Consider the following 26,230-nt stretch of genomic DNA (forward strand, 5'->3'; position numbering starts at 1 on the left):
GCTGGAGGGGAGGTGGGTGGGGGGATGGGGTAACTGGGTGACAGGCATTAAGGAGGACACTTGATGTAATGAGCACTGGGTGTTCTATGCAACTGATGAATCACTAAATTCTACCCCTGAAACTAATAATACGCTATGTGTTGACTAAATTGAATTTAAATAAAGAATTAAAAAAAAAGTAAAGAGCAGACTTTTAGGACACACAGGCAGTGAGTGAGCCAGATTCAAACGTGGGTCCTTCAGACTCCAGAGCCCATGTTTTTGCCCAGGGTTGAGCCACTGCTTTAGAAGCCAAAGCTGAAAGCTTGCTGGACAGTTGCAGAGAGCACACTGTGAGCCCCAGCAGGTGTGGTCTTGCCAGGGACTTTCAGGAACTTGCAACTTCCCGGCTACTTACTTCCTGCGCTCCAAGTCCTACAGGCCCTTCCCGGCAAATGGAGACAGGCAAAGCACTCATGGTAATACAGGGACCTCTTCACCAAATGGCATTTCCCCCAGACTTGATCCCCCAATTGGTGACCCTGCCTGGAATTGTCTAGAGTCTGGCTTGTTTAGGTGAGAGGAAATGGGGCTGGGGTGTTTGGTGGGACACTGGCATGGCAAAAAAAAATCAAAGGATGTCATCTCTCACCTAAATCACAGAATTATCTGCAGCCCCTAATGGTTCCCTCTGTCCCTGTGCCGCCTCTCCAAGCCATTCAGCTCGTCCCAGCTAAAGAGACCCTCCTAAAATACTATCCCTCCTGCACCCTCCCCTGCTCCAAACCACAGTGGCTCCCCTTTGCCCACACTCATTATGGAGGCTTCCCAGGCTTCTCAGGACCTAGCCCTCCCTCCCACCTTCTCCAGCTTTCTCTTTTACCACTGCCCCTCGCACTTGGGAATGCAAAAGACTTGGAACAATAGGATAGCAAGGAACCATATGTGGCTATTTAAATTTAAATTAATTAAAATTAATTCAATTATAGTTAAAAATTCAATTCCTCCGTCACACTAGTCACATCTCAAATGCTCAATAACCTCTTGTGCTCGTGGCTACTGTACTGGACAATGCAGATATAGAACGTTCCTATCATCACAGAAAGTTCTCTTGAGCTTTTCTCTTACAAAGGAAGCTCTGATCAAGGAATGTTAACAGCTTTAGAGGAATCCAGGGTAGATCTGACCTATTCAGTGACTTTTTTTCTTTCTTTATTTTTTTTATTCAGTGACTCTTTCAACAAATATTTGGCGCCTACTGTATTCCAGGTCCTGAATACACAATAGTGGGCAGTGGGAGCTTGGTCCTTTTCTAGGAGTGAAAAGGCAATTGCTAGAAGGTGTCCTAAGTGCCTGAGCCCAGGTTTGGGGATCTGGGAAGGCTTCCTGGAACAGAGGACATCTAAGCGCGACCTGTAAGCTGAGGAGGTACTAGCTAAACTGAGTGGCTCTCTAGACCAAGCTCTTTTTGGCCCTCAGTGGCCCTTATCACAGGCTGTTCCCACTGCCTAGACTGCTCCTCCTCTCTTTTTCCCCAGGGAGAGAAGGACGGAGCCTAGTTCCTTAAAGTTAGTTCTCCAGCTGGGACCAAGCAGAGAGTGTTAGGCCACCAACCCAAGAGCTCTGTGCTGTGGCCTCTGCTCTCCCCACCCCTCCCCCGAGGCTAGCTGGCTTTGGGGCTAGGCAAATTCAGGGCTAGGAAAAGCGGGCCCTGGGGTAGAGGGCTCCTCGAGAAGTGAAAGCTGAAAATCTGGTGGGAGATGGGAGAGTCTGATTGTACCCTGAGGCCAACACAAGGTTGGGCTCTCCACCTTCTCCAGTCCCTAAGTTCCCGCCTGGGTCAGGCTGGGGAAAGTGTAGAGGAGACGGGCCACTCCCACGTAGGGCCTAGAGGGAGCCAGGACCGGCTCTAGAGCCCAGGGAGGCTGGCCTGGGGTCTCCTATCCGCCTGCTTCTGCGAGAGCCCCCGGCTGCTAATCCCCTCCAGATCACACAGCTGCGCCCACCCTCACCTGGCCCTGTGCCACCGGCCCCATGCTGCTCCTCTTCCCGGTGGCCTGGCCGGAAAGTACAGTGGGACCTGAAAGTGACAGTCATTGACCCGAATTCCCGTGCGTGCTTATCTGGGAGACAGGCCCATCAGGCCCTGCACTGTCCTCACCGCTTTCCAGAGCACGCCTCACTTAAGCCTCCTCCCCTAGGATAATTGCGTAGGGGCCTCTATTACAGAAGTTAAGGAGAGGGGGCTCCGCCAGAGGCGGCCGCGCGGGGGCCGCCCGCCAACGCCCCACCGCCCAGCCTGGCCCCGCATCGCACTTGCATCGCACGGTGCCCGCGGGCCCCTCGCCCCTCTCCCCGCGCTCCCGCCCCGGCCTCCGCCCCGGCCGATCCCCAGCCGCCCGCCGGCCAGCGCCCGGGGTCCGGCGGGAGGCGGGGCCGGGGGCCCGGCGGGGGGCAGGGGGTCCGGCCCCTCCGTGCCAGCCTGAGCGCCAGGCGGCCGCAGAACCGCCCTTTGTTTGGCGGCGCTCGCGGCTTCTGCGCAGTCACGGTCACATGGCGCTTCCGGCACGGGGTGTTCCGGGCGCTGCGCCAGGGCTCGGGGGCGCCCCCGCCCCCGCGCGCCCGCCCGCCGGTCTCGGACCCCCCAGGCTCCCCGAGGCGCGGCTGGACCTTCCCCGCCGCGCCGCGCGGGCACCTCCGCTCCCGGGCCGCTTGTCTTCTCTGAGCTCCACCCTTGGGCCTTCCATAGCTTTTGATCTTAGGACTGGCGCGTCCAATACCCCGTTGCTTCCTGGGGTCCGCCTGTCCCGCCTACTCGAGACAACACCAAGTGAGCAAAATCAGGCTCACCCCTCCCTGGGGCAGCACTATACGGCAAGTAGGTGGGGGACAAGTAATTAAGTCGGTTCCTACCATTTTGTGGGGCGGCAGAGACAGGACCAAGCCTTTCCCACCCTTCCCCCACTCTGACTCCCGCAAACAAAGTCAAACAAAAACCAGCCACCCCAGTCTGGCCTCCACCGAAAGTCTGAGGGCAAAAGACCCACTCAGGGACAGAAATGGGGCTGGCCCTTCCTGCCCTGGCCTGGCCACCACTGCTCCATCACTCCCAGACCCAGTCGGTACCCTGGGACACTTAAGGACCTTGGAGTATAATGGAGGCCACCTCTGCCTCGCTCAGCAGATTCAAGAATTAAGTCAACAAATATTTATTGAAAGCGGACTATGTACAGTGCGACCAAAGCTGCCAGCCCTGTGCTAAGCCCCCAAGAGAATGTGAAAGGATTCTCTTTTTGTCCAAGCAGTGCCCACCCCCCGCGGGCCTCCGGAGGCTCAGCTTCCCTGAGGAGGCCTTTATCCAGAACAGCTTGGGAGGCCCTAGTAAACAGGGCAGACACCGCCATGCCCGGGGCCTGGGAATGGGGGCCCTGCCTGAACCCTGCTTCCCTGCCTTGGCGATGCAGCAGGGAGGGGCGGTGCTGAGCTCCCGGTGAACATGGGGTGGGGTCTCAGGGTTCTTTCTGCTTCTGGGCAACCTTTCCCCGAAGCCTCTCCTCCAGGCCTGCAGGGACTGGGGCAAGGGAAGAGGAGGGCCTGGAGGGGTGGAGACCTGGGAGAGGTGAGAGGGAGACAGCCCAAGGTGGCCAGGGCAGAGAGCAAACTACGGGCCCGAGGTGGGTGCGTGCGGTGCGCTGGGGCGTCAGGACTTGGTGGGGAAGAGCAGGCAGGTGAGCTGACGGCGGTGGCTGTGTCTGTCGACAAGGGGCAGGGGCTGCTGTGTGTAGTGCTGGACCATGGCCTCCACGGAGGGGAACAGCTAGACGGGACGAGGGACAGCAGTGAGTCCCCCGAGCCTCATGCTGGGAGAAACTTCCTGAAGAAACTCTGGCATTTTTCTAAATCCTTTCCGTCAGATTTGCCCCATGAACTTCCATGGCCACTTTGTGCCCCATTCCAGGGCTCGCGCAACTTTCTCACAACTGCACCCACGCGCGTGCTGTTAGCCAGGCCAGGTAGAAATAACTCTGGGGCCCTGCGTCTGCCTGGGTCCCCCAGGATGGGGACCTCAGCAAGTGCCGGGCACAAAGTCGAGTTCTTGGACCGGACAGGAGTCTGGACTGCCTGGGCCCTGCTCTCCTCCTAGCTGGGGTCAAGGCAGGCACAAATCCCCAACACCCCGGGTCCTGGGCAGACTGAGCCCTACAGGAGGGGTGTCTCCCCAAGAGGAAGGCAGACCTCTGAGAAGGAATTCAAGTCACTGGCCTCTGTAATGTCTACCCAGTCCAGAAAAACTGCAAAATGTGGGTTTTCCCCTGGACAAATGCACCCGGCTGGGCCCAGCACATGGCTCTGCTCTGCCCTCTTGCCTGCTAGTCCCCGTCCTCCTCCAGCACCTACCTCCTCGTGGTTCCTGCCCTCCCGGCCCAGGGCATAGTGGCTCCCACCATCCAGCCGCCGGATGGGAATGTTGAAGACCCGGCCATGGAGAAGCACCGCCAGGGTGAGGGGCTGGGAACCATGAGGCTCTGAGCTGGGGCGCACAGTGTAGGCCCCATCCTGCACAGGAGACCCCATCTGTCAACCTGCAGCCCTGGCCCACAGATGGCCAGCAACCCCCACCCCGCCCTCCCATCCCCAGCTGCTCATCCAACCACCGCCCATGAGCAGATGGGTTTCCGCAAAGGCCCAAGGGGGCTGCAGTTGCCCACCTTTTGGAATCGGAGCAGGGCACTCTCAACGGCATGGCGGTCACAGTTTCCTGAGTACCAGGGCTGACCCAGCAGGCTGCCGTCCTGTACATACACATGCAGCCATTCAGGGACGTGCCAGGGCACTGGAGAGGGGCTGGGGGGCAGGGAACCCTGGGCTGCTGTAATTTGTGTTCATATCTGCCTTCCCTGGCTGGAGTCTGCGCCAACAGAACAAAGGTGTGTCCCCGCCCGCTGTCCAGCATGGTGCGGCACACACACGGTCAATGTGTTCTTGCAATGGCAGCCGCCAGCCCGAGAGGGCTCTCTGTCGGCCTCCTCCCAGCCCTCTCCCAGCCCCTCCTCACCTCAGCCGCTGAGGTGCTCCAGGTGGGTGCTCTAGAGGAAAGAGAGGATCTCCTTCCTGCTGGTAGAAGCAGATTACAGAGTTGAGGCGGGGAGGGGATTAGGCAAAGAAAGCTTTGGGCCCAGCTGCAGAGGTGCGGGAGGTTAGAGGGCTGTGCACAGAGGCCTGAAGCCCAAAGCAGGACACTCAGTGCTTCACCTCTCCTCTCCCAGGTCTCGGGCTCTGGTAGAACCTATCAGCTAGGCCATGTGTGACCTCCAAATGAGGGGTGATCTTGAGGTACAAGCTGGGAGTTTCCCGCTTTGGTGAAGACCCTAGAAATTGCCCAGTGGGATCCCCTCAGGCCTGCTCTCAGCTGAAGTCAGAGCTGCAAGGACTCCCACAGCAAAGTGGGGCATGAGGGGCAGGCAGGGGGGTGGGGAGCAGAGTTTGTGGCCTGCAGGACTGTGGCTGGGGTGGGCTGGCAGGACTGCCTGAGGTTCATGCAGAAGATGCCTGTACTCACCTTTAGGGGTGGCATTCGCTGCTCCCTGGGTCACAGAAAGGCTGGTCAGAAGAGACTTGGGCCCATAGCCCCATCCCCCGGGCAATGAAGTCTCCCCCTGAGCATCCCCCCACCCCAGGTCACTTCTCCCCTGGCTACTAGCCTCTTACATTCCGAGCTTCCTGGGGGGTTACTGTGGGCCTGTGGGGGCAAGTTGGGGAAGAGAGCTCAGGTTTTACCTCCTTTAAGAGAAAGAGCCCAGTGCATCCAGAGATCGCAGGGTCAGAGCTGGGGAAGCCTGAATTGGCCATCTTGTGCACACACACACACACCCCTGGGGGGCACTCACCTGGGCACCAATGATACCCTTGGCAGAGAGATTGGGGGCGTCAGGACTTGGGAGCTCAGAATCTGAGTCAAGGCCAGGACTGAAAGAGGGAGGGCAGGCTGGGCTGGGCTGGGCACCAGGCAGGAGATCCACGCTGACCAGGGAGGGGTGAGATGCCCGCAGGCCCTGCTGCTTCTCAGCAGCCTGGGCTCTCTGGGAGTCCTTCCAACCAGAGGGAGAGCTGTCCTGCCATAAGAGCTGGGAAGCCCCATGCAGCCCTTGCTTAAGTCCCCCCTACTAGGCAGAGTGGGGGGCAACCTGGACTAAAGGCTGAAGCATGGGTGTCCCTGTGGCTGTCTGAAGGCAAATGTGTATTGGTGGAATGGTGAGGGAAGACAAGGGAAGAAGAGCCAGAATGTGTCCTGTTTTGAACAGCTGAGGGCCCCAGGGCAGGAGGGAGCTGGGACAGAGGGAGATGTTCACCTGGACTGGGCTCACACTCCAGGTAGAGGTTCTCTTCAGATTTCTTTGGAAGGCCTGGCACCTAAGGGTTTGACCAGCAAGTGGGAGAGAGGGCGAATCCATCATTTGGGGGGGGGGGGGGGCTATGGGCACCTTTTTCCCCGCCTCACAAGGTGGACCTCTTTCTGAGAGCTAGCTGGCATGATTCAAGTTGCTCCTTTGCCTGGGGAGGAGCATGCATGAGTGCCTTCCCCTTCAGAGCTGCCTGTAGGCCCCAGCTCTCCTAGAATGTGGCATCCAGGAGGAGGTCTGGGCCAGACCTTCCCCAGTAGCGCTGGACGGCACAGATAGCCGGCTTACACCCTGTCAGGGGCCCATGGTGAACAGGGAGCCACTCTGCTCTGAACCTTTTTCCTTGGTTTCAGAGATATTTCCTGACCCTCCCAGGCCTGCTACCCTAACTCTGCCAACTTCCTAGCCAGAACCCTAGAGGGTGAGTGGAGGGGTGGGGGGGACAGAGGGGCCACTCACCACTCTGGCCGGTGTAGCCAGCTCTGGAAGGAAAAGGAGAAACCACCAGGCAGAAGCGCAGGGAGAAAGGAATTCAGTAAGACGTAGGCTGGAGGAGTGGAGTGTCCTCTGATCCTCTCTGAGGGCATCCTCCGAGCCAGCGTTAAGCCCCAGGAGAAAGCCACCCTGAGCTCTGATTGCCCCACTTCACACCCCCGGGGGTGTTGCCCGGCTTGACCTCCCAAACCATTTGCAAGGCTTGCTCCAAATGACTTCAGGCTGTTCCAAAAGTCAAAACTACCCCCAAGCTCATGAAGGCTTACTAACCACCGAGCACAGTAAACACGAACGTGCCTCCGATTAGCTGTTTGACCCGAGGCAGGAGACTGCCCCTCTTGGGCCCTTTCCAGACAAAAACGCACTGACTGAGGTCCCTCACTATCCCGACATCCCAGGGTTCTGGGTTCACAGGCCTCAGGGACTTAGCACAGGCAGAGGCTCTGGACAGTGATAGCAGTAACGACAAGGCTGGAATCAGACTGGTGGCCAAAGGGCCCCTTTGATGGGGGTTGACACTCAGATGTGTTTCAATAGTGAAGGCTGCCCTTCAGAACTCCTCATCCTGGAGTGTCCCTTGCCTGCCCCGGAGACCACAGCAGATGCACAACAGGGCCTGGGAGTCAGGGACTCTGCTGCTCTGTGATCTCAGGCAAAGCATTTCCGGGCTCCAGCCCTCAGTCTCCTCCTGAACTGTCTGCCCTAGCGGGGGTGGGGAATCAGCAGGTAAAAAAAACGAGGACAACCCCCCCCCCGGCGGGGGGGAGTGCAGTGACCAGGCAAAGCCTGAAACCAAGTAGCCTGAGCTCAGGTCTACCCTGAGGGGGCCAGGATTCCCCACCTCGGGGTGGGCACTGAGCGGGCCTCGGAAAGAGACAGGACATCCTCGTTACCTTGCTTCCCCACGGGGAAGGGCTGTCCCTGCTTCCTAGCCTCCCGCAGGCTCAGGACCGCCTTCAGCTGTGGGCACAAGGGGCGGGAGGGAGAATAGGGTTAGGGGTGGGGGGGAGGGGAACTGAGGCAGGGGAAGGGCAAGCGGGGTGGGGTGCGGCGGGGTTATGGATGTCGGAGCAGCCTCGAAACCACCGCAGCACAAGAACTCATGTGCAGAGGTGACTCTTGGCCTCTGTCCTGTGGCTCTTCCTTTGTTGTGAGTCTCTCCCTGTTTTTCTTTTTATTCCAGTAAAATCTATGATGAAAGTGGTAACGTCCGAGGCCGTAAGCTTCCCTCAGCACAGCGGGCTCTCGAGCTGGCAGCGACGGTGGCAGAGTGGGGGATTTCTTCACTCTCTAGGCAGGGAGGGGTCCTCAGGCCCCAGGGTGCAGGGACGGGTAGCCGAGCCTGCCCGGCCTTCCCAGCTCCAGCTCCAGAGGAAGGGTGAGTCCTGGGGGATGCTGACAGGCAGGGCTGGGGGAGGGCCGGGTCGGGCAGGTGGGAGCAGCAAGGGCTAACTGGGCTCCGCTTCTGACACATCTTATTTTTCAGGGGCCTCTTGAATGCAAATATGGGGGAATCTTGCAAATGAGATGCCTCTTAGATTTACTCCCTGGGAAATGGTAGCCGGGTAGGGTGGGTGGGGAAGGAGGGACTGGGGGGGGGGGTGCTGTTCACCGTTGTGGCCTGGGGCTGCAGTGGTGGTGACTTGGAAGGGTCCAGGGGGCCAGGGTGATCTGGAAAAGGCCCCGGGCATCGTGGGTCGGTGGGTTCCTCCCATGTCGGTTCCCATTTTCCTCCCGCCCCCCACCTAGCCTCTATTTCCTCCATCCCCCTCTCCCCCTCACTGGCTTCCCCCAGCCCCGTCTCCATGGCAACTGGAGGCGGCCAGCTTTCCTGCCCCCACCTGGCCTAGCGGAGGAGCCCTGGGGGTGGGATGCCAGCAGCAGCTGGGGCTCTCCTGGCATCCCTACCCTTGCTCTGAGAAGTGAGGGATCTCAGAGGAGGCCCCAGGGACCCTGTGGGGCCTCCTGCTTTCCCACGGTTGCCTTGGTTACAGTGCCCCTCCAGGCTCCTCTCCCTTTCTCACTCTTCCTCCTGCCTTTCTCCCTCCTCCCTCCGCCTTTCCTTCATCCTTCTCTCTCTCTGCCCAGCCCAGAAGCTTCCACAGCTGCCAGCTGAGGCCTCCCCTTGCCACCCCAGCACAGACAAAGGGAGAAGAGGCAAGGCCTGCGCCCTCTTTCCTCGTGGGGACCCTCTGTCCTGCCTGACCACCCAACTCCCTGCCTCAGCTCCCCAGCCCTTACCTAAGTACAAAGAGTCCTCTTCCTCGGTGTCAGGAAGGTGGGCTGGGGCAAGACCGAAGGGCAGAGCCTCACAGGGTGGCAGCTCATATTTATCTTCCTCATCTTCCTCCTCCTCCTGGGCTTTCCAGAAGGGACAGAAGAGGGGCAGGACCAGTGGTAGCCACTGTGGCCCACCTCCCTCCACCCCAGGCTCAGCAGCTGCACTTACCTCGAGTCTCCAGGTCCCCGGGGCGGGCCGAGGAGATGGGCTGGGGGCATCTTTGTTCCAGGCTGGGGAATCTGGACAGGGGACTGATGAGACTGGCCTCACCTTCCAGCGCCCCCCCACCCCACAATGACTTACTCTCCTTCCCTGCTATAATAAACCATCTGCTTTTTTACAGTGGGCCTCGCTGCTTCATTCGACTCGGAGGAGCCACTCATGATGAGCCTTTCCAACACGGCAGTAGGGCCAGTGAGGTCGGCATTTTGAAAATAAGGGGGCCACTGTCACTTACCTACACATCTGGGGGGTGGAGGGGGTGGCCCCGACCTGCAACCAGACTCTAGTCAACTCTGCCCAAGGGGCCAGACACTGCACCGCTCCCAGGACATTCACAGCAGCGACTATGTGAGTGGTGCCCCTTGGAGTTATGTGCCAATAGCCTGGGACCAGGGCAGCAGGAAGAACAGTCTGGGGGCAGAGCTAGTGCCTGGTGGGGACACAGCTGGGTGAGCTGGTGCCCCAGTGAAGCCGGTAGTGAGGGAGCCCTAGTGCTCACAGTGGGGGGGAGGTAGGAGGATGGTCTCCCTGGGCAAGTAGGGCTGTGCGCAGGAAAAGGGGCAGTGAGGTAGAGACAAGAGAGGAGGCAGAGGAAAGAGAGGAGCCAGAGTACTCACTCGCGCTTGCTTCCCCTGAGCTTGTCCTGGAAAGAATCGGGGGCAGGGGACATAAGGGGGTAGTCAGTGCTCCCCGCATGCCTCTCTCCGGGAAGCATCCTGGGCCCCCAGGGGTGATCTGTGCACCTGGGGCTGCCCCAGAACCAACTCTCACCATGGCCGGGCTGAAGGAGCTCTGATTCCTGGGAGCCTAGGCTCTACCACAGATGGCCTGGGGACAGAGGCCCTATTATTCTCATCATTTGCATCTCGCAGGCACCAGGAAGGTGGGTCTGCTGTGGCCTCTAACCTTGGACCAAGTTGCCCCATGAGGCTCCCATAAGCTCCCCCACGTTGCCTCCCACAGCTGCGGTCCCCGGTCTCCAACCCCTCTGCCCCACTGGAGGAAGAGCTCTCCCCTCTGCTCCAGGGCCTCAGGGCCACAGGGCCACAGGGCTGGACCGGTGCTCAGAGGCTTCCCGCAGTTCTCTGATCGGTGCCCCCTCATCCCGGAGGCTCCGGCTCGCCCCGCGATCAGCCAGACTGTCCTTTCCCAACTCACAGAACATAGGACATGAAGGGGCAGGTCCAGTTGAAAATGGGAGACTGTCCTTGCACTTTTCTTAAACACTTTATGCTTGCTGTCCTTTCCTGGTGAATGGTGACCAATGATCAAAGAAATAGAGGTTAGTGAAAAGCTCAGTAATATGCATGTGTTTTTAGTTTGACAGCTTCCTTTGTGGATGGCTGTATTTATTCATTGAGTAAGTATTTATTGAATATCCTCTCTATGCCAGGCACTGTTCCAGGTGCTGAAGATGTTATAGAAAAACCCAAGGAGGCATGTGTATTTCCTGCTGGATCCTCACAATAGCCTCATGATGCAAATGCTAGTTTTATCCCTGTGTTTCAGATGAGGGAAGTGAGCGTATTAGTCAGAGCAGGCTCATCACGGAATACCAATGATGCGGTGGCTTGAACAACAGAAACGTCTTTTCTCTTCTGGAGGCCAGAAGCCCAAGATCAGTGTGCCATCAGGATTCATTTCTGGGGAGAGATCGCTTCCTGGCTTGCAGACGGTCACCTTCTCGCTGTGTCCTCACATGGCCTAGACTCTGTGCAGGCCTGGAGAGAGATGTCTCTGATCCCTGCTTAGAAAGACACCTGTCTGATGGAATCAGGCCTCCACCTTTGTGACCTCATTTAACCTTAGTGACCTCCCTCAAGAGCCTGTCTTCAAATCCAATCACAGTGGGCAGTAGGGCTTCACCAGATGCGTGGAGGAGGGACAAATGCAGTCCAAATCTCAAGAGGTTTTGAGGAATTAAGTGGCTTTCCCAAGGTCAGACAATCCCACCCAGGGTTTGCCCAACCCGCAGCCTGTGCACTAACCAGTGGGCGCTCGGTATCGCATCTGGGGTTGAGTCCTTACCCTCCTTTCCTATGACAGAATTAGACACAGCAGGAAACATGGCTTCCTGAAGCCTGAAGGAGCCCATGACTTCCAGGTGTTCTGTTACTCGAGTGACTTCTGGAACTTTAATATCTGAGAAGTGTTGGGGGAAGGGCCTGGGGTCTGACTTTGTTTAAAACAGGGACTAAGGAAACACAGGTGAGGATCATGAACGTAAGACCTTTCTAGGGCACTGTAACTTTACTATGTCTGTGATTTTGGTGATGTTCTGGCTGTTGGCAGAAAGAAGTGAAGGCCAGGTGCTTACACCTTTGGAGGCCACGCGGCTGGGACACAAGGGAGAAAGCCCCATGGCTGGAGCTGGCCACAGCCTTCAGAGAGGAAGACCAGATGATTCCTGGGACCTGTGGGTCAATGGGCACTTCAGAAGCTATGAAAAATCACTGGGATGGCTTAACACAGAGCCCATGTGGTAGAATGGGAAACACTGAGAAAACAGAAACAGAGGGGGCGCCTGGGTGGCTCAGTCGTTAAGCATCTGCCTTCGGCTCAGGTCATGATCCCAGGGTCCTGGGATCGAGCCCCGCATCGGGCTCCTCACTCTGCAGGAGGCCTGCTTCTCCCTCTCCCACTCCCCCTGCTTGTGTTCCCTCTCTCTCTATATCTATCTCTGTCAAATGAATAAATAAAAAATCTTTAAAAAAAAGAAAAGAAAACAGAAACAGAGAAACAATCCAGGCCTGGGTCAGGAAGGACAGGAAGCTCCTCCCTGACCTCCCCTCCACATTTGACCTTTGTTCCACATTTGGACTGTAATGCAAGGGGCAAGCTCCCTTACCAAGGGGACCTCCTACGGGACAGGGTCAGCAGGTCCAAGTCAGCAGGAGGCTCTAGACACCACCCCACTGCTCTAGATACCCAAACTGAGTGGGTTTCCAGTCAGTACCCAGCCGCCTGCCACCCGCCCCCCCCATTCTGGGCTTTGCATAGGCAAATTCTAGGACCTGAGTGAGTGAAAGGGCCCCAAGCACAGAGGATGGAATTGTGCCATCTGGGTGGGGGCACTCGCCAGGACAGATCAGGGAGAAGGGGGGGGGGGGCGGAAGGAGGTCTGCCTCATGGCTTTGTCTCACCCTGACCGGCCTTCTGTGGGGTGAGGACTGTGCTTCTTCCTAAGTACACAGGCAGATTTGGACAACCTCTTTCTCCTCTGGTACAGGAGTGCTCTGTGCAGAACCATAGCTCTTCCCTCGGGATGAATGCCTAGAAGTGGACTTGCTGGAAGCTCACATTTTGGTTGCAAGGCTCCATTGTCGGGTAGCCCCTGAGTGCCTGTTTTAATATCCTTGCATGGCCCGCAGTGATGCTCCACCTTTTCTGGGCCTCAGCTGCTGATCTCCAATGAGAACAGACTGTAATTTGCAGGCCCAAGGTAAATCCACCCTAAGAAAACAGACAGCTCTCTGGGGCAGTGCCCCCCCTATTTGCATGATCACAAGCATCGCTGGAGAGCTTGTTAAAAGCCCTTGTTCCCAGACCTTCCCTGAGATCTTTTTTTTTTTTTGACAGAGAGAGAGAGAGTGCGCGTGTGCGTGCGTAAGCAGGGGGAGCGGCAGGCGGAATGTTGCCTGAGATCTTAAGGATTGTCTGCTCCAGGAGGGAATTGGGACTCTATATTATTATTATCTTAAAGATTTATTTATTTGAGAGAGAGCACACACGTGTAAGCAGTAGCGAGGGGCAGAGGGAGAGGGAGAGAAGCGGACTTTGAGCTGAGTGCAGAGCCCAACGCAGGGCTTGATCCCATGACCCTTGAGATCATGACCTGAGCCGAAACCAAGAGTGGGACGCTTAACCAACTGAGCCGCCTAGGTGCCCAGGACTCTATATTATTTTTAACAAACATCCTAGGTTAATTTTATGATCATTTTTGGGAAATGCTGTCCACAGGAAACAGTCTGAGGACATGTGACTTCTAGGACATTTTTAGAATCCCATATGGACTTTTGCTCGTTCAGAACACAGAGGTCCCCAGCAGAGAGAGAACGTGACACAGAGTGCTCTCAAGGGGCCCCTCCGAGTGATGGAGAGGGCACCCCCCAAGGAGATGTCCAATCTCTGAGTTTCGGTTTCCTCTTGTGTAAATGGGGATGTCAGTAGGCAGTCCTCTTGGCGGGGGAGCTTCTGAGGTCAAATGAGGGGACGGCACAAGAAACATACCGTAGCCGCACCATAAAATATCAGCTCTCCCTGAGACAGCGGTGTCGTGCCTCACGAGGTGGTTGCCAGCTGACAGTGGCGAGGTCTAGCTGGGATCCCTGGTGTGGCGAAGCGGGAAGTACTGTGAGGAGGAGGGCGTGGTTCCCCAGGACCTGGAGGAGGAAGGTAAGCAGGCTATGGCCAGAGGTCTCAGGGGTGAGGGAGGGCAGCATGTGGGGCAGGAGCCCTGAGATGGGGTGGCCGGACTCCTGGAGAATGGAAGGGGACATGTGCCATTCTTTCTGACTGGTGAGCACGTCCTGCATTTGGGGCATTCTCCATCTTCCAAATCCTGGTTCCAGCCGTAGGAGCCCCATGAGGCCTTCCCAGCCTCCTTTGCAGCTGGGGTGCAGGCATTCAGCTAGCCACATGCCCTCGTGTCAGACTTTGTATCTGAAGCAGGCACCAAGAGGAACCCACCCTGGGGAGGGGATGACAGCTGTATCCTATTTCCAGAGGCTGGGGGTTGAGATGCTAGTGGTATGACCAGGGCCCAGGTTAGCGGTGTTGGCAAAGAGAGGTGTCTGTGCCCAGGGGTGCCTCCACCGGGTCAACTTGGCCATGACCTTTGGTTCATTGTTCCTGGGGGTTTCTCTGGTCCTCCCGGAGACGCTGTGAGCTACTGAATATTTTTTTTTTTTTAAGATTTTATTTATTTATTTGAGACAGAGAGAATGAGAGACAGAGAGCATGAGAGGGAAGAGGGTCAGAGGGAGAAGCAGACTCCCCGCCGAGTAGGGAGCCCGATGCGGGACTCGATCCCAGGACTCCAGGATCATGGCCTGAGCCGAAGGCAGTCGCTTAACCAACTGAGCCACCCAGGCGCCCCTGAATATTTTTAATAAATTATTTTTCAGCCTAAACTAGCTAGGGTGGGTTTGTCTTACTTTCACTTAAGAACTCTAGAGTTGAGGGGCGCCTGGGTGGCTCAGTCGTTAAGCGTCTGCCTTCGGCTCAGGTCATGATCCCAGGGTCCTGGGTTCAAGCCCCGCGTCGGGCTCCCTGCTCAGCAGGGAGCCTGCTTCTCCCTCTCCCTCTGCCTGCTGCTCTGCCTGCTTGTGCTCTCTCCCTACCTGTTAAATAAATAAATAAAAATCTTAAAAAAAAAAATAAAAAAGAACTCTAGAGTTGAAACTGCAGAAGCCCAACTGCGAGGCCAGATGTGCGTGTCTCCTAGAAAGGCGAGACCAGGTAGAGGTGAGACTGTGGCGTGGGACAGCCCGAACATGCAGGGCTGGGGAGGGGAGACCTGCAAGTGATAAACAAGGTCCTGTGAGGGGTCAGGGAGAATGAGTCCTTAAGATATTTTTACCTGAGCAGGTGGAGCCTGAGGCCAATCAAACTCTGTGGTTGGGTTAAAGCGAAGGTCAGGGACCCACCCTCTCTCTCCCTAAAACAAAGAGAAGAGTCCTTTTTTCTTTTTTACTGTTTTGCTGTACATGAAGAGTGCCCTCGCTCGGTTATATTCTCTAAGGACTCAGTAAAGATCTAAATTTCTTCCAACTGAAATGTCCTTAAGTCAACAGGGTGCAGACGGGCAACACCCGTCCTGTTGTAACCTCAGAGAGAAGGGGAGTGAGTCCGTGGGGGAAAATGGAGGTGAGACCAAGCTTGGTGTGTAGTAGGTCTCTGTGTTTTTTTCTGGAGGCCAGAACACTAGTTTCCCTCAGATTTTCCAAGGGTTAGGGTGGGGGCTGACGGCTGATGGGTCTCTAGGGTGAAGAGCACAAGCTGGTAGCACCCTGCCCCTGCCTGCCCCTGGCACGCCTCTGTCCCACACACCCTGCCCTTCCCTCTTCCAGAGCCTTTACTCATAGCAGATTTTGCCATGTCACAGCTCTGCCTAAGACCCATGAGTGACTCCCCACGGCTCCTTGAATGAAGGAGCCAAATGCTTCTTGTTGCCTTGTAAGGTCAGGCCCCTATCTGCTTCTCCCGCCCCAGCCCCTCCATTTTCCCGCACGGACTCACACTCACCTTCTCTCTGAGGTTACAACAGGACGGGTGTTGCCCCTCTGCACGCTGTTGACTTAAGGACATTTCAGTTGGAAGAAATTTAGATCTTTACTGAGTCCTTAGAGAATATAACCGAGGGAGGGCGCTCTTCATGTATAGCAAAACACAGTAAAAAAGAAGAAAGGACTCTTCTCTACGTATGTAATACTTTAAAAAAATTTAACCCACCCCCCATCCATTTTACTCAGCTCTGCAAGGGGCAATACTCTCTTCACAGATGGTGGAAGCACATTCTCCTTCCCTAGACACCAGCCCTCTCCCCTCCAGCTGGGCCTGATTCTGCAGATTACCAGAGCTTCTTTAGCTACCTTTAAACTTGATCCATCAGCCCCCTGCCCAGATTCTAGAAGGAGCACCTGGAGAGAGCTCGGGAAGTGTCCCAGGATTCGGGAAGCCTGGGGAAGGTGGGGGTGGGGCGCAGGGTGGTTACAAACACTTATGTTACATGGCTTCTTTCATCCCTTTCTAGCCCCAAACGGGCTCCTTTTCTAGAGGCTGCACACCTGCCATTCTTCTGCTGCAACACTCCGGCCCCTTTCCTCCCTTTTCCTTCAGGCCACAGCTTATATGACCCCTCAGCAGGGGTCCCAGACCAGGGCCATCTGTCTCTCCCCACAACACATTCTCTCTTGGGGCTCCCACCATCATTAAATCTAGAGGTTTACTTCAGAGCTAGACTACAGACTCCCACTTGACCGGAAGCACTCTAAATGGGTAGCGACTGCATCTGTTCAGTTCAGGGCCCAATTCCAAGTGCCCAGCCCACAGCCTGGCACCTAGCCAGCTCTTAATAAATATTTGTTGTCGCTACATATTCAAATCTCCCTTGAAGCCTGCCTCTCTGTGAGCACCTACTACATGCTAGGCATTGGCGTGGGCACTGGAAATACTGCACAGAATGGCAGAAAAAAATCCCTGCCCGCTGGAGCCTTACATTCTACAAAGAGAGACAACAAATAAGAATTAAAAAAGAAAAAAAAAAGCTTGCGTCTCTGCAAACATCTCTGGTGTCTCTCTTCTGAAAGGCCATAGCTTGTTCCTTTACTGCCCCGTGGACACCAACCCCTAGGCCTAGACTGAGCAGTGTCCTGAGGCCCTTTCCCTGTTTATCTGCGAACAACTCCCTTCCCTAAACGCAGATGGACTACCAAGGACTCTTCTCTGGGCACCTGTGACTGACTGTGCCCTTACCGTACTGGGTCCTTTCCTCCATTTACCTTCCTGAGTGTGTGTGTGGGGGAGGCACCTATTCCCCCCCTACCTCTGCGCTCCACCCTCTCATTCCCCCACCCCGCATCTCCCTGGACGGATGTAATATGGCTCAACTTAGGTTTCCCTCTTCAGCTCAGAGCCAGAGAGCCAGATATCTGCTATTCCCGTGGCTTCCTCTTTCCTTTCACTGACTGGTAAGCCGAGAGATGATGGAAAACCGGCCAGGCCTTTTACCTCCCCCTTGGGAGAGACCAGGCACTGCTGCTAACGGATGTGTCACCATCCCACATCCTTCCTTGATGGGCGTGGAGGGCCCCGAGATCACCCTCCCCACCTTTACCAACGGAAAAATTTGAGACTCAGGCAGGGATGGATGCTGGGCCTTGGGCCAAGGCCATCTAATCGTATTATACACAGGACTAGAGCCCTCATCCCCTCACCCCCACCCGGTCGGCTACAGGGACCACAGCAGTCGTTCTACGGGAAAGGGCGGCCCCTGGTGGTGAGGAGAAGCGTGGCTGCCTGCCCTCAGGTGCAGGACAGGCCGACAGGAAGGGGCGTGGCCTGCAGGACCACCGACAAAGGTTTACCACCTGCTGTTGATGCAAGGCCCTTGCTTTGAAAACGGGCAGAAATTTGTGAAGTCCTATACAAATGAAAGATTTTAAAAATATGTACAAATAAGATGGAAGGTGTTATTAAAACGAGTACTGGGTGTTATACGCAAACAATGAATCATGGAACACTACATCAAAAACTAATGATGTGATGCATGGTGATTAACATAAAATAAAAAAACGAGTGTTTATGATTTTTTAAAAAAGATTTTATTTATTTATTTGACGGAGAGAGACACACAGCGAGAGAAGAAACACAAGCAGGGGGAGTGGGAGAGGGAGAAGCAGGCTTCCCACAGAGCAGGGAGCCGGATGCGGGGCTCGATCCCAGGACCCCGGGATCATGACCTGAGCGGAAGGCAGACGCTTAACGACTGAGCCACCCAGGCGCCCCTGTTTATGATTTTTTTTTTAAGATTTTATTTTTAAGTCATCTCTACACCCAACGCTGGGCTGGAACCTACAACCGCGAGATCAAGATCACATGCTCTACTAACTGAGCCAGCCAGGTGCCCCTCTGTTTTGATTTTAAATGATGGTTTTAACAAACTTTTATTTAAAACATTCACCTGGGTGGCTCAGTCGGTTAAGCGTCTGCCTTCGGCTCAGGTCATGATCCCGGGGTCCTGGGGTCGAGCCCCGCATCGGACTCCCTGCTCCGTGGGAAGCCTGCTTCTCCCTCTCCCACTCCCCCTGCTTGTGTTCCCTCTCTCGCTGTGTCTCTGTCAAATAAATAAAATCTTTAAAAAAAAAAAAAATAAAACATTCATGTGCCAAGGATAACTCCATCAAAATGAGAATCTTGCAGTTGCACTGGGATGTGTAACCAGTGTGGGCACAGGGACTGTCCTGTATACAATATGTATGGTCCCGAGTCTCTCCCATGGCCCTGAAGGGGAAAGAGCCCAACTTTTGGTGCACCTTACCCTTAGCCATGTTCCCCGTAATGACCTAATTAACACTGCCTTGTGACTTTACCTGCATCCTGTCAGCTGGATCTTCAGGAAGCAGGGATAGGCATTAAATGGCTCTTGGCATTTCCCAGGCAAGTGACACAGGCTCTAATTGATTCAAGAGTCTGGTGCTCAGCCCTGGAATGCAGAAGTCGCTGTTACAGGAGAGAATGGGCTCTTATTTAAGATTCCAGGGCCTGGGGCAAGGCTGTCTCCAAGTTTCTATGGTATCTATCTCTCGTCTTGGGGCAGAGGACTAGTCAACAAAAGACCGGTTGTCTCAACAAAAGTACTTGGAAAACCAAGCCTTTGAGAACTTCCCAGACAGAAATGGGTATGCTTAAAGACCACCTGACTAGTTAATATGACCCCCACTCCTGCTACCAAGGGAACGTAGGCGACCTACTTTGAATATCATTTCTGAAGTTGTTTCTAATTGTTCCAAAAATAAATGGAATATTTCTAGGAAATACTGGTCTCGAGCTAACTACAGAAGAATAAAATCTCACTGACATTACAGGGTCATGACTATACCTTCATAAACTAGGTATTTTCCTATCAACCTTGATGATCAGGGACACAGCAGTACATGATCAGATCAGAAAGTGTAGAAGCTGAAAATAGGGTTGGAGACAGGAAGTCCAATATGTTGCTGGCCACTGTGGTGTCACTGCTCCCGATACAGGTGTAACCTGAATCCCCACTTGGGAGCCAGAAACCAGCTGAGAAGAGGCCTCTGGAGAGAGACTGTCCTGGTCCTGGAGGGTGGATGAAGTGCGGCCTCCGCACAGCTCATCCCACTCAGCAGACTGGACTGAGTTCCTGACTTGTGCTGAAGGGCCTGGGTAAGTCTCTCCTGTAACGCCTCAGAGGATCCTTGGGTAACCTGAAAGTTAGGACAAGAGTCTGGCGCTTGACCCTGAACTGTGAGCAGAGAGAGCGCATACTAAATGAGAATGCCCTGCTTCTAACTTCCTGGCAGCCTCTCAGCTTTATCAGGGTCTGTCATGTAAAGCTGATGCCTGGGCGCAGGGCACTGAAAGCGGTTCGACACCGCGGCCCGAACGGGGACACATATCCCAGGAGCCGGAGAACCCAGGCCTTCCCCGAGCCTCTCCAGGAGACCTGCAGGCCATACAAAGACCCTAACAGGCTCAGTCCCGCCTCAGGGTCCAGGCTGCTCCCCACCTCTTGGGAAAGGGAGTTCGCTCCAGGCGCAGGAGGAGCAGTCAGGGAGACGCACTCTGCATCCCTCTACCGCGGAGGGGCCAAGCCCCCACCCACCATCCCCTTTCCCCAGCAGCCCAGGCTCGCGGGAAGGGCGGGCCAGGGCTCCGGTCAGCGGAGAGGCAGGGCTCGGACCCGCGGCCCTACGGCCGAGCAGTGTGTGCAGGGGCGAGGAGCCCGGCTGGCGGGGAGAGAAGACCCTCTTCTCTGTAGCAGGGAAGCCCCCATTCCGCGATGCGGATCCCACCGCGCCGGTCACTCTTCCGGTCCTGAGCGGCCGCGTCCCTGAGGCCCCGCCCCGCAGCCCACTGCATGCTGGGATTTGTAGTTCCTGGGGGGGGGCTAGCACGGCTTGGCGTGGGTGGGTCTGTGTGTCCCGAGGTCAGCTGTGGCGTCGCGGTCCTCGTGACCTCATGCCCGCGGGCCCACTGGATCTGGGGTTGGCATTGAGGTCGCAGGCCTCAGCTCCCGAGGCCCCGCCCCGTGGCCCAGTCCTACCGGGACTTGTAGTTCGGGCTGGGCTTCGGTCCTGGTTAGGGCCGGGGGTGGGAGGGGGGTAGGGGGGTAGGTGTCGTAGTGCCATCCTATTCCTCTTTGGCCTGGATCTGGACAGTGGACTTGGCCCGGGACTCGCAGCTCCGGCCAGGCTCCCTGTGGACCTTTTTGCAGCCGGCCCACCGCCTCAGCGGCACCTGCAAGACCAGCCTCTAGATGGGCAAACTGAGGCAGAAAGAACTGCTTGCTCAGGCTGCGGTCTGCCCTGGTGTCAGGCCGAGTCAGGCCCGAGTGTGAACGTGGGAGAGGAAAAGCCAGAATGAGGGCTTGGCCTGGGAAGCCCAGCCCAGGCCTGTGGGCCATGGTGGGCAAGGGGAGGGTCCAGGGCCCTTTCAGTTCTTAAGAATCTGTGATCAATGCTGTCTCAAAATGATGAACAAGCTCGCCCAGGACTGGCTGAGCACATTAGAGCTGACCACCCCATAGGGTTGACAGATAAGATTTTATTTGCCAAATTTGGCAACCCTACAGACCCACCCTCAGGGAGGAAGGAAGTTTCTCCTGAGGAAGAAAACCAAGAAATGGGGCAATCCTAGTCCACAGGTTTGCTTTGAGGATTACATAAACAGGGTTTGGGGGGTGGGTTGTTTTTTTTAATTGAAGTATAGGTGACATACAATATTATATTAGTCTCAGGTGTACAACATAGTGACAATTACATATATTAGGGAACACCACCATAAGTATCGTTATCATTAAGTATAGTTACCATCTGGGGGTGGGAGTGTTTTGTAAACTGTAAAGTCCAGGGCATGGGTGAGGAGTTACCATCGTCAGAATTTGAACTTGAGACACTGGAGAAAAGGCTCTGGGCCTTCAGGACCCTCACTTTAAAAGGGAACGTACACTTACTATAGTTATCTTAGATGTGTCCATCAGGAGAAGCTGGGTGGTAGAGACATGGGACCTGTCTATAATATTTTTTTTAAGTGGGGTGCAAATGAATCAAGGATGGTCTTACTGCTCAAAGGTTACAAAGCCCTTTGGGTGTTTGTTCGTTGACTGCTTTATTGAGTGTACAATCCACAGACTTCTGCAACTATTACCACAATCTAATTTTATTTTTTATATTTTTAAGATTTTATTTATTTATTTGACAGAGAGAGACAAAGCGAGAGAGGGAACACAAGCAGGGGGAGTGGGAGAGGGAGAAGCAGGCTTCCCGCCCAGCAGGGAGCACGATGCAGGGCTCGATAGATGCTTAAGGACTGAGCCACCCAGGTGCCCCTACCACAATCTAGTTTTAGAACATTTTCATCACCACAAAAGGAAACTCCTACGTATTAGCAGCCACCCCCTAAACCACACCCCCTTATCTCCTCCAGTCCTAAGCAACCATTAATCTACTATTTATTTCTACCGATTTGCCTGTTCTGGACATCTCATGGAATCATATAATACATGGTCTTTTGTGATGGGATTCTTTCACTTAGTATAATGTTTTAAAAATTCATCCAGGTTGTAGCATGTGTCAGTACTCTATACTGTTTTTTGCAACTTCTTGTGAATCTACAATTATTGTGAAATACAACTTCTTTTCTTTAAAGCCAAGTATCTGGAGGGTGAACAGAGGTAACTTGTTGCAAGTGAAAGGACTCCCAGCTGGGACTAGCATTTGATGCTGAGAGTAGGGTGGGCCCTGGGAAAGGAGGGAGGAGCAGGGCCTGGTGGGGAGGAGGGGGCGCCTGACTCAGCCCAGCCCTGCCTCAGGAGGCTGTGTGCTGTGACTGTTGGGAGGTCCCCCCGCCGCCAGGCTCCCAATCCACCCTCTGCCACTCACTAAAGGGATCATGGAGCAAGTTTTTGTTTGTTTGTTTGTTTGGTTTAGTTTGGTTTGACTTCATTTGGTCTCCATTTCCTCATCTGTAAAAGGGGGATAATGAAATGATTTACTTTAGAAAATAAATGGGAGGACTGAAGGAGAAAATCATAAAAAGGACAGCACATGGCATATAGTGCCAGCCCTTAAGATTGTTAGCTCTTATGATGAGCTTACAGCGGTGTTGAGGATCCAGTGTGACCCTGGCTTTGAGGGGATAAACCAGCCCTTCCTCCTGCCCCGATCACCCAGTGCCCTTCTTGTCACCATAGTGCTCCCCTGAAGCTCCTACTGGCCCACTCATTCTTGCCGTACTGGACGAATCCCACTTTCCCAGAGGTTGCCAAGAAACTCCAGCATGTCTGCCCAGAATGTCTCTGAGGACCCAACAGCTTTATTCAGAAAATATGGCAGTCCAGACCCCTGGCCATTCCTCAGAGCTGGTTGAAAAGATCTAGAAAAATTCATTACGGATCAAATTTAAAGGCTAGATGCATTCTGAGTCAGTGCCTTCAAAGGAATATTTTGGGGAATTTTGATTTTGGAATTTTTAAGTGTTGCAACAGATCCCTGCCAGCTTCCCAGGCTGAGGAAATACAACAGCTCAGCCTGAGCCGTGCCTCTGGATTGGAGTCAGAGGACCCAGAAGGGACTCCTTGTCTGCTGTCTGCATTTTACAGATTGGAAACAGACTCAGAGAGAACCATATGGCAGGGTAGTTAGAAGCCAGGTTGGGAACTCAATTAGGGAGAATCCTTTGCAATTTCAAGAAATCCTTAGCCCTGGAAATCAATTCATAAGCCTGGGTCCATGGACACAGAAGCAGAGAGCTGGCCATCTTGGATGGCTCCAGACCTTGGCCAGAGCCCAAGCAGCCACACCCAGAAGTCAGTGTCGGATGCCTCTCTCTCCTGTTGTTTTTTTTTTCCCCAGACAGACGTTTGTCTTAGAAGTGGTTTATTAATAATAATGGTAATAGCACCTTGCATGTGTCCAGGCCTTTATTTTTTTCAGAGTTTCCCACGGGTCATCTCATTGGATGCCCACAATTCCCCAAGGTAGGATGACTGGGTTATTGTCCTCCCTTCACAGGTGAGGAACCTGTGGCTCAAAAGGTTTAAGTGACTTTCCCAAGGTGACAAAGTACCTTGGGGACGCACTAGAATGTGGGGATTTTGCTCTCTAATCTGCTAATCAGAGTAAAAATCTAGTTTAAAAAAATGTTTTTTGAGTGTCTGTTACCTGCTAGGTGCTCTGCTGGGTGCTGGCGTCTGTGGGGAGCAGGTATTTCTTGTTCTCTTCAAGGTCCTTCCAGCTGGACTAAGAATCAAGTTGATGTGAGACAGATTAACAGGAGAAAATCAAATTTAATAGCGTACATATGGGAACCCACATAGATGTGGAAATTCCAGAGACAGTCAGGCAAAATGAGATCCAGTTGTCATTCTGAATTAAGGAGAAGGGGGTAGGGTTCTGGGACTTCAAAGGGAAAGAATGCAACTCACAGGAGGATGAACAAGAGTAAATGTTTGGTCGACAAATGTTTTCTAGGCCACTCAGAAACAATGGGACAGAGAGGACTTTGATCAGATGGGCCTGGGGTAGGTTCCTTCCAGGCTACCATACCTGGTTCATAGTATAATGTAGCTGTTGATGGTGATAGCTGTCTTCCTGGAGCAGCTCCTCTACTTAAATTCTTTTAGGCATTTGGTAGGGGAAGGGGGTAAAGAGCTTTTCCTGAATTTGCTGGGTTTTGGTTGCTTTTTAACTCAATATGACCTTCATGCCAAGGTGGCCCATCTTGGCATGGCCTGCCCTTGGACTCTTCATTTCACAAGGATAACCTGATGTAGCTCCTGGCTGGAGGAGCCAAAAGTGTGGTGGGAGAGGCACACGTGTAGCAGATGATAAAAAGTGATGACAAGGGAACTTTCCAGGGGGGTGGACGTGTTTTATATCTTGGTAGGATATAAGTTTACATGGGTGTTTGCAAATGCCAAAACTCATTATGCTTATGCTTTGTGCATTTCACTGTAAATTTTACCTAAAAATGTAGAAAATGGGAATGCTCTGGGAAGACTATGTCTAGCCGGGCGTTGGAGGGCACAACTGTTGGGAAGTGGGCCAGAGAGGCAAACTAGGTTACCCACGGGTACAATTCCACCTTCCTTTGTGGGGTGTGGTTGAAAAGTTTTCCCATGGAGGCTGTAGACCCAGATGGCCTAGTAGCCTTGATGCCCAGAGCACCTGGGGACTACAGAGGAGGGAGGCAGGGATCGCTGCATGTTTCAGGAGATGGATATTTCAACTGAGTCTGCAGGGTGAGCAGTTGGCCAGAGGAGGGTGGACAGGTGGAGGGTGGTTTCTAAGCACTGCTCAGTGAAGTGTGGTTGCCTAGCATGGTCCAGACAGAAAGGGGTAGAACCAGACTTTGAACTACTTCCCTTACCCCAAGCCCCATCATAGGCCTCAGAAATTCAAGCTTGTGGGGCGCCTGGGTGGCTCAGTCATTAAGCGTCTGCCTTCGGCTCAGGTTGTGATCCCAGGGTCCTGGGATCGAGCCCTGCGTCCGGCTCCCTGTTCTGTGGGAGGCCTGCTTCTCCCTCTCCCACCCCCCCTGCTTGTGTTCCCTCCCTCTGCTTGTGTTCCCTCTCTCCCTGTGTGTCTCTCTGTCAAATAAATAAATAAATAAAATCTTTAAAAAAAAAAAGAAAAAGAAATTCAAGCTTGTTGGAATATTTTTTTAAAAATAAATTTTCGGGCGCCTGGGTGGCTCAGATGGTTAAGCATCTGCCTTCGGCTCAGGTCATGATCTCAGGGTCCTGGGATCGATCCCTGCGTCCGGCTCCCTGCTCTGTGGGAGGCCTGCTTCTCCCTCTCCCACTCCCTCTGCTTGTGTTCCCTCTCTCCCTGTGTGTCTCTCTGTCAAATAAATAAATAAATAAAATCTTTTTAAAAAAAAAGAAAAAGAAATTCAAGCTTGTTGGAATATTTTTTTAAAAATAAATTTTACTGGGGCCACTGAGTGGCTCAGTCAGTTGAGCATCTAACTCTTGGTTTCAGCTCAGGTCATGATCTCGGTGTCCTGGGATTGAGCCCCATGTCAGGTATGCTCAGTGTGGGGTCCGCTTGGGATTTTCTCTCCCTCTTCCTCTGCCCCTCCCCCTACTTGTGCTCTCTTTCTCTCTCTTTCAGATAAATAAATAAAATCCTTATTTATTCATCTGAGAGAGAGCAAGAGAGAGCGTGCATGAGTGGGGGGAAGGGCAGAGGGAGAGGGAGAAGCAGACTCCCTGCTGAACAGGGGCTCCCTCCCAGGACCTGACCTGAGCCAAAGGCAGACGCTTAACCGACTGAGCCACCCAGATGCCTCTAAAATAATTTTTTTTAATAAATTTTATTTATTAATTTTTAAAATAAACTCGACCCCCAACATGGGACTCAAACTCATGACCAGGAGATCAAGAGTCCCAAGCTCTACTGACTGAGCTAGTCAGGCACCCATAAGCTAGTTGGAAGTTCTTGTTTTTGTTTTTTTATTTTTAGATTTATTATTCATTTGAGAGAGAGAGAGAGCACAGGGCTCGATTCTAAGACCCATGAGATCATGACCTGAGCTGAAACCGAGAGTCAGACACTCAACCAGCTGAGCCATCCCGGCGTCCCTAGTTGGAAATTTTAAAGCTGCTTTCCAAGAAAGGAGAACAGTGTCCCATTACTACTGTGTCGGGAGGCCAGGTCCATACCCTGATTGCAATGCCTTTTGTCAGCTGACATCTTTGGGGGTTTGCCTGCGGCTCATGACTCTCCACTGAAGATCCAAGGTGGCAGTGTGGCCCATGTGCTGTCTGACTCACTTCCTGGAGGGCCTGGCTGGCTGGTGCATACGCTGGCTGGCCTGTTTTCCTCTGAGTAGAGAGAAAGGGGAGAGATATCACAGGTCTAGCACCAGCTTTGAAGCCAGATCAGCCTGGGCTAGGATCCTGGTTCTGCGGCTGAACTGGGAGTGTGACCCTGGACCAGTCACCCCCTCTGAGCCTCCCTGACTCTTCTCCGTCCATGAAGATAATCATGGGGGTAGTAAGTCTGAGGACAGAACCACATCGTGTGCAGAGCACTGAGAACATAGCAGGCCCTCGAGGCACAGACAGCAGCTGTCGGAGCTCGACCGAGGCCGAGGACCT

General features: G+C 54.1%; 2 protein-coding genes across 2 annotated transcripts in view; one reads left to right on the forward strand and one right to left on the reverse strand.

The window, feature by feature from the left end:
- Positions 1-825: 825 nt before the first annotated feature.
- On the reverse strand, positions 826-12,699 carry SH2D6 (SH2 domain containing 6). The gene is made up of 11 exons (XM_064573522.1): positions 12,679-12,699; positions 9,065-9,426; positions 6,840-7,011; positions 6,330-6,390; positions 5,868-5,946; positions 5,689-5,719; positions 5,540-5,564; positions 5,036-5,094; positions 4,689-4,772; positions 4,378-4,536; positions 826-3,796 (listed from the first exon to the last, which is right to left on the reverse strand). The coding sequence occupies exons 1-11, from the start codon at positions 12,697-12,699 to the stop codon at positions 3,680-3,682; spliced, it is 1,170 nt and encodes a 389-aa protein (XP_064429592.1). The 3' UTR covers positions 826-3,679.
- A 626-nt stretch (positions 12,700-13,325) lies between these two features.
- CAPG (capping actin protein, gelsolin like) overlaps positions 13,326-26,230 on the forward strand; it is a 28,391-nt gene continuing 15,486 nt past the window's right edge. The window contains exons 1-2 of the mRNA XM_045884650.3: positions 13,326-13,773; positions 19,131-19,290. The gene's annotated coding sequence lies outside the window, so the exon portion shown is untranslated. The remainder of the gene's footprint in view (positions 13,774-19,130; positions 19,291-26,230) is intronic.

Source organism: Mirounga angustirostris, unplaced genomic scaffold (assembly GCF_029215605.1).
Source record: "Mirounga angustirostris isolate CCGP_5_RB_7025 unplaced genomic scaffold, mMirAng1.0.hap1 SCAF_10, whole genome shotgun sequence".
Lineage (NCBI taxonomy): Eukaryota > Metazoa > Chordata > Mammalia > Carnivora > Phocidae > Mirounga > Mirounga angustirostris.

Excerpts from the sequence above, each read along its gene's own strand:
- SH2D6 (XM_064573522.1), bottom strand. The coding sequence starts at position 12,699 with ATGGAGCCTTGCAACCAAAAT. Across the intron at positions 5,947-6,329 it reads GGAGTGTGAGCCCAGTCCAG|TCCTGGCCTTGACTCAGATT; the intron begins GTGAACATCTCC and ends TCCCTCTTTCAG. Across the intron at positions 3,797-4,377 it reads AGGGCAGGAACCACGAGGAG|CTGTTCCCCTCCGTGGAGGC; the intron begins GTAGGTGCTGGA and ends CGTCCCGTCTAG.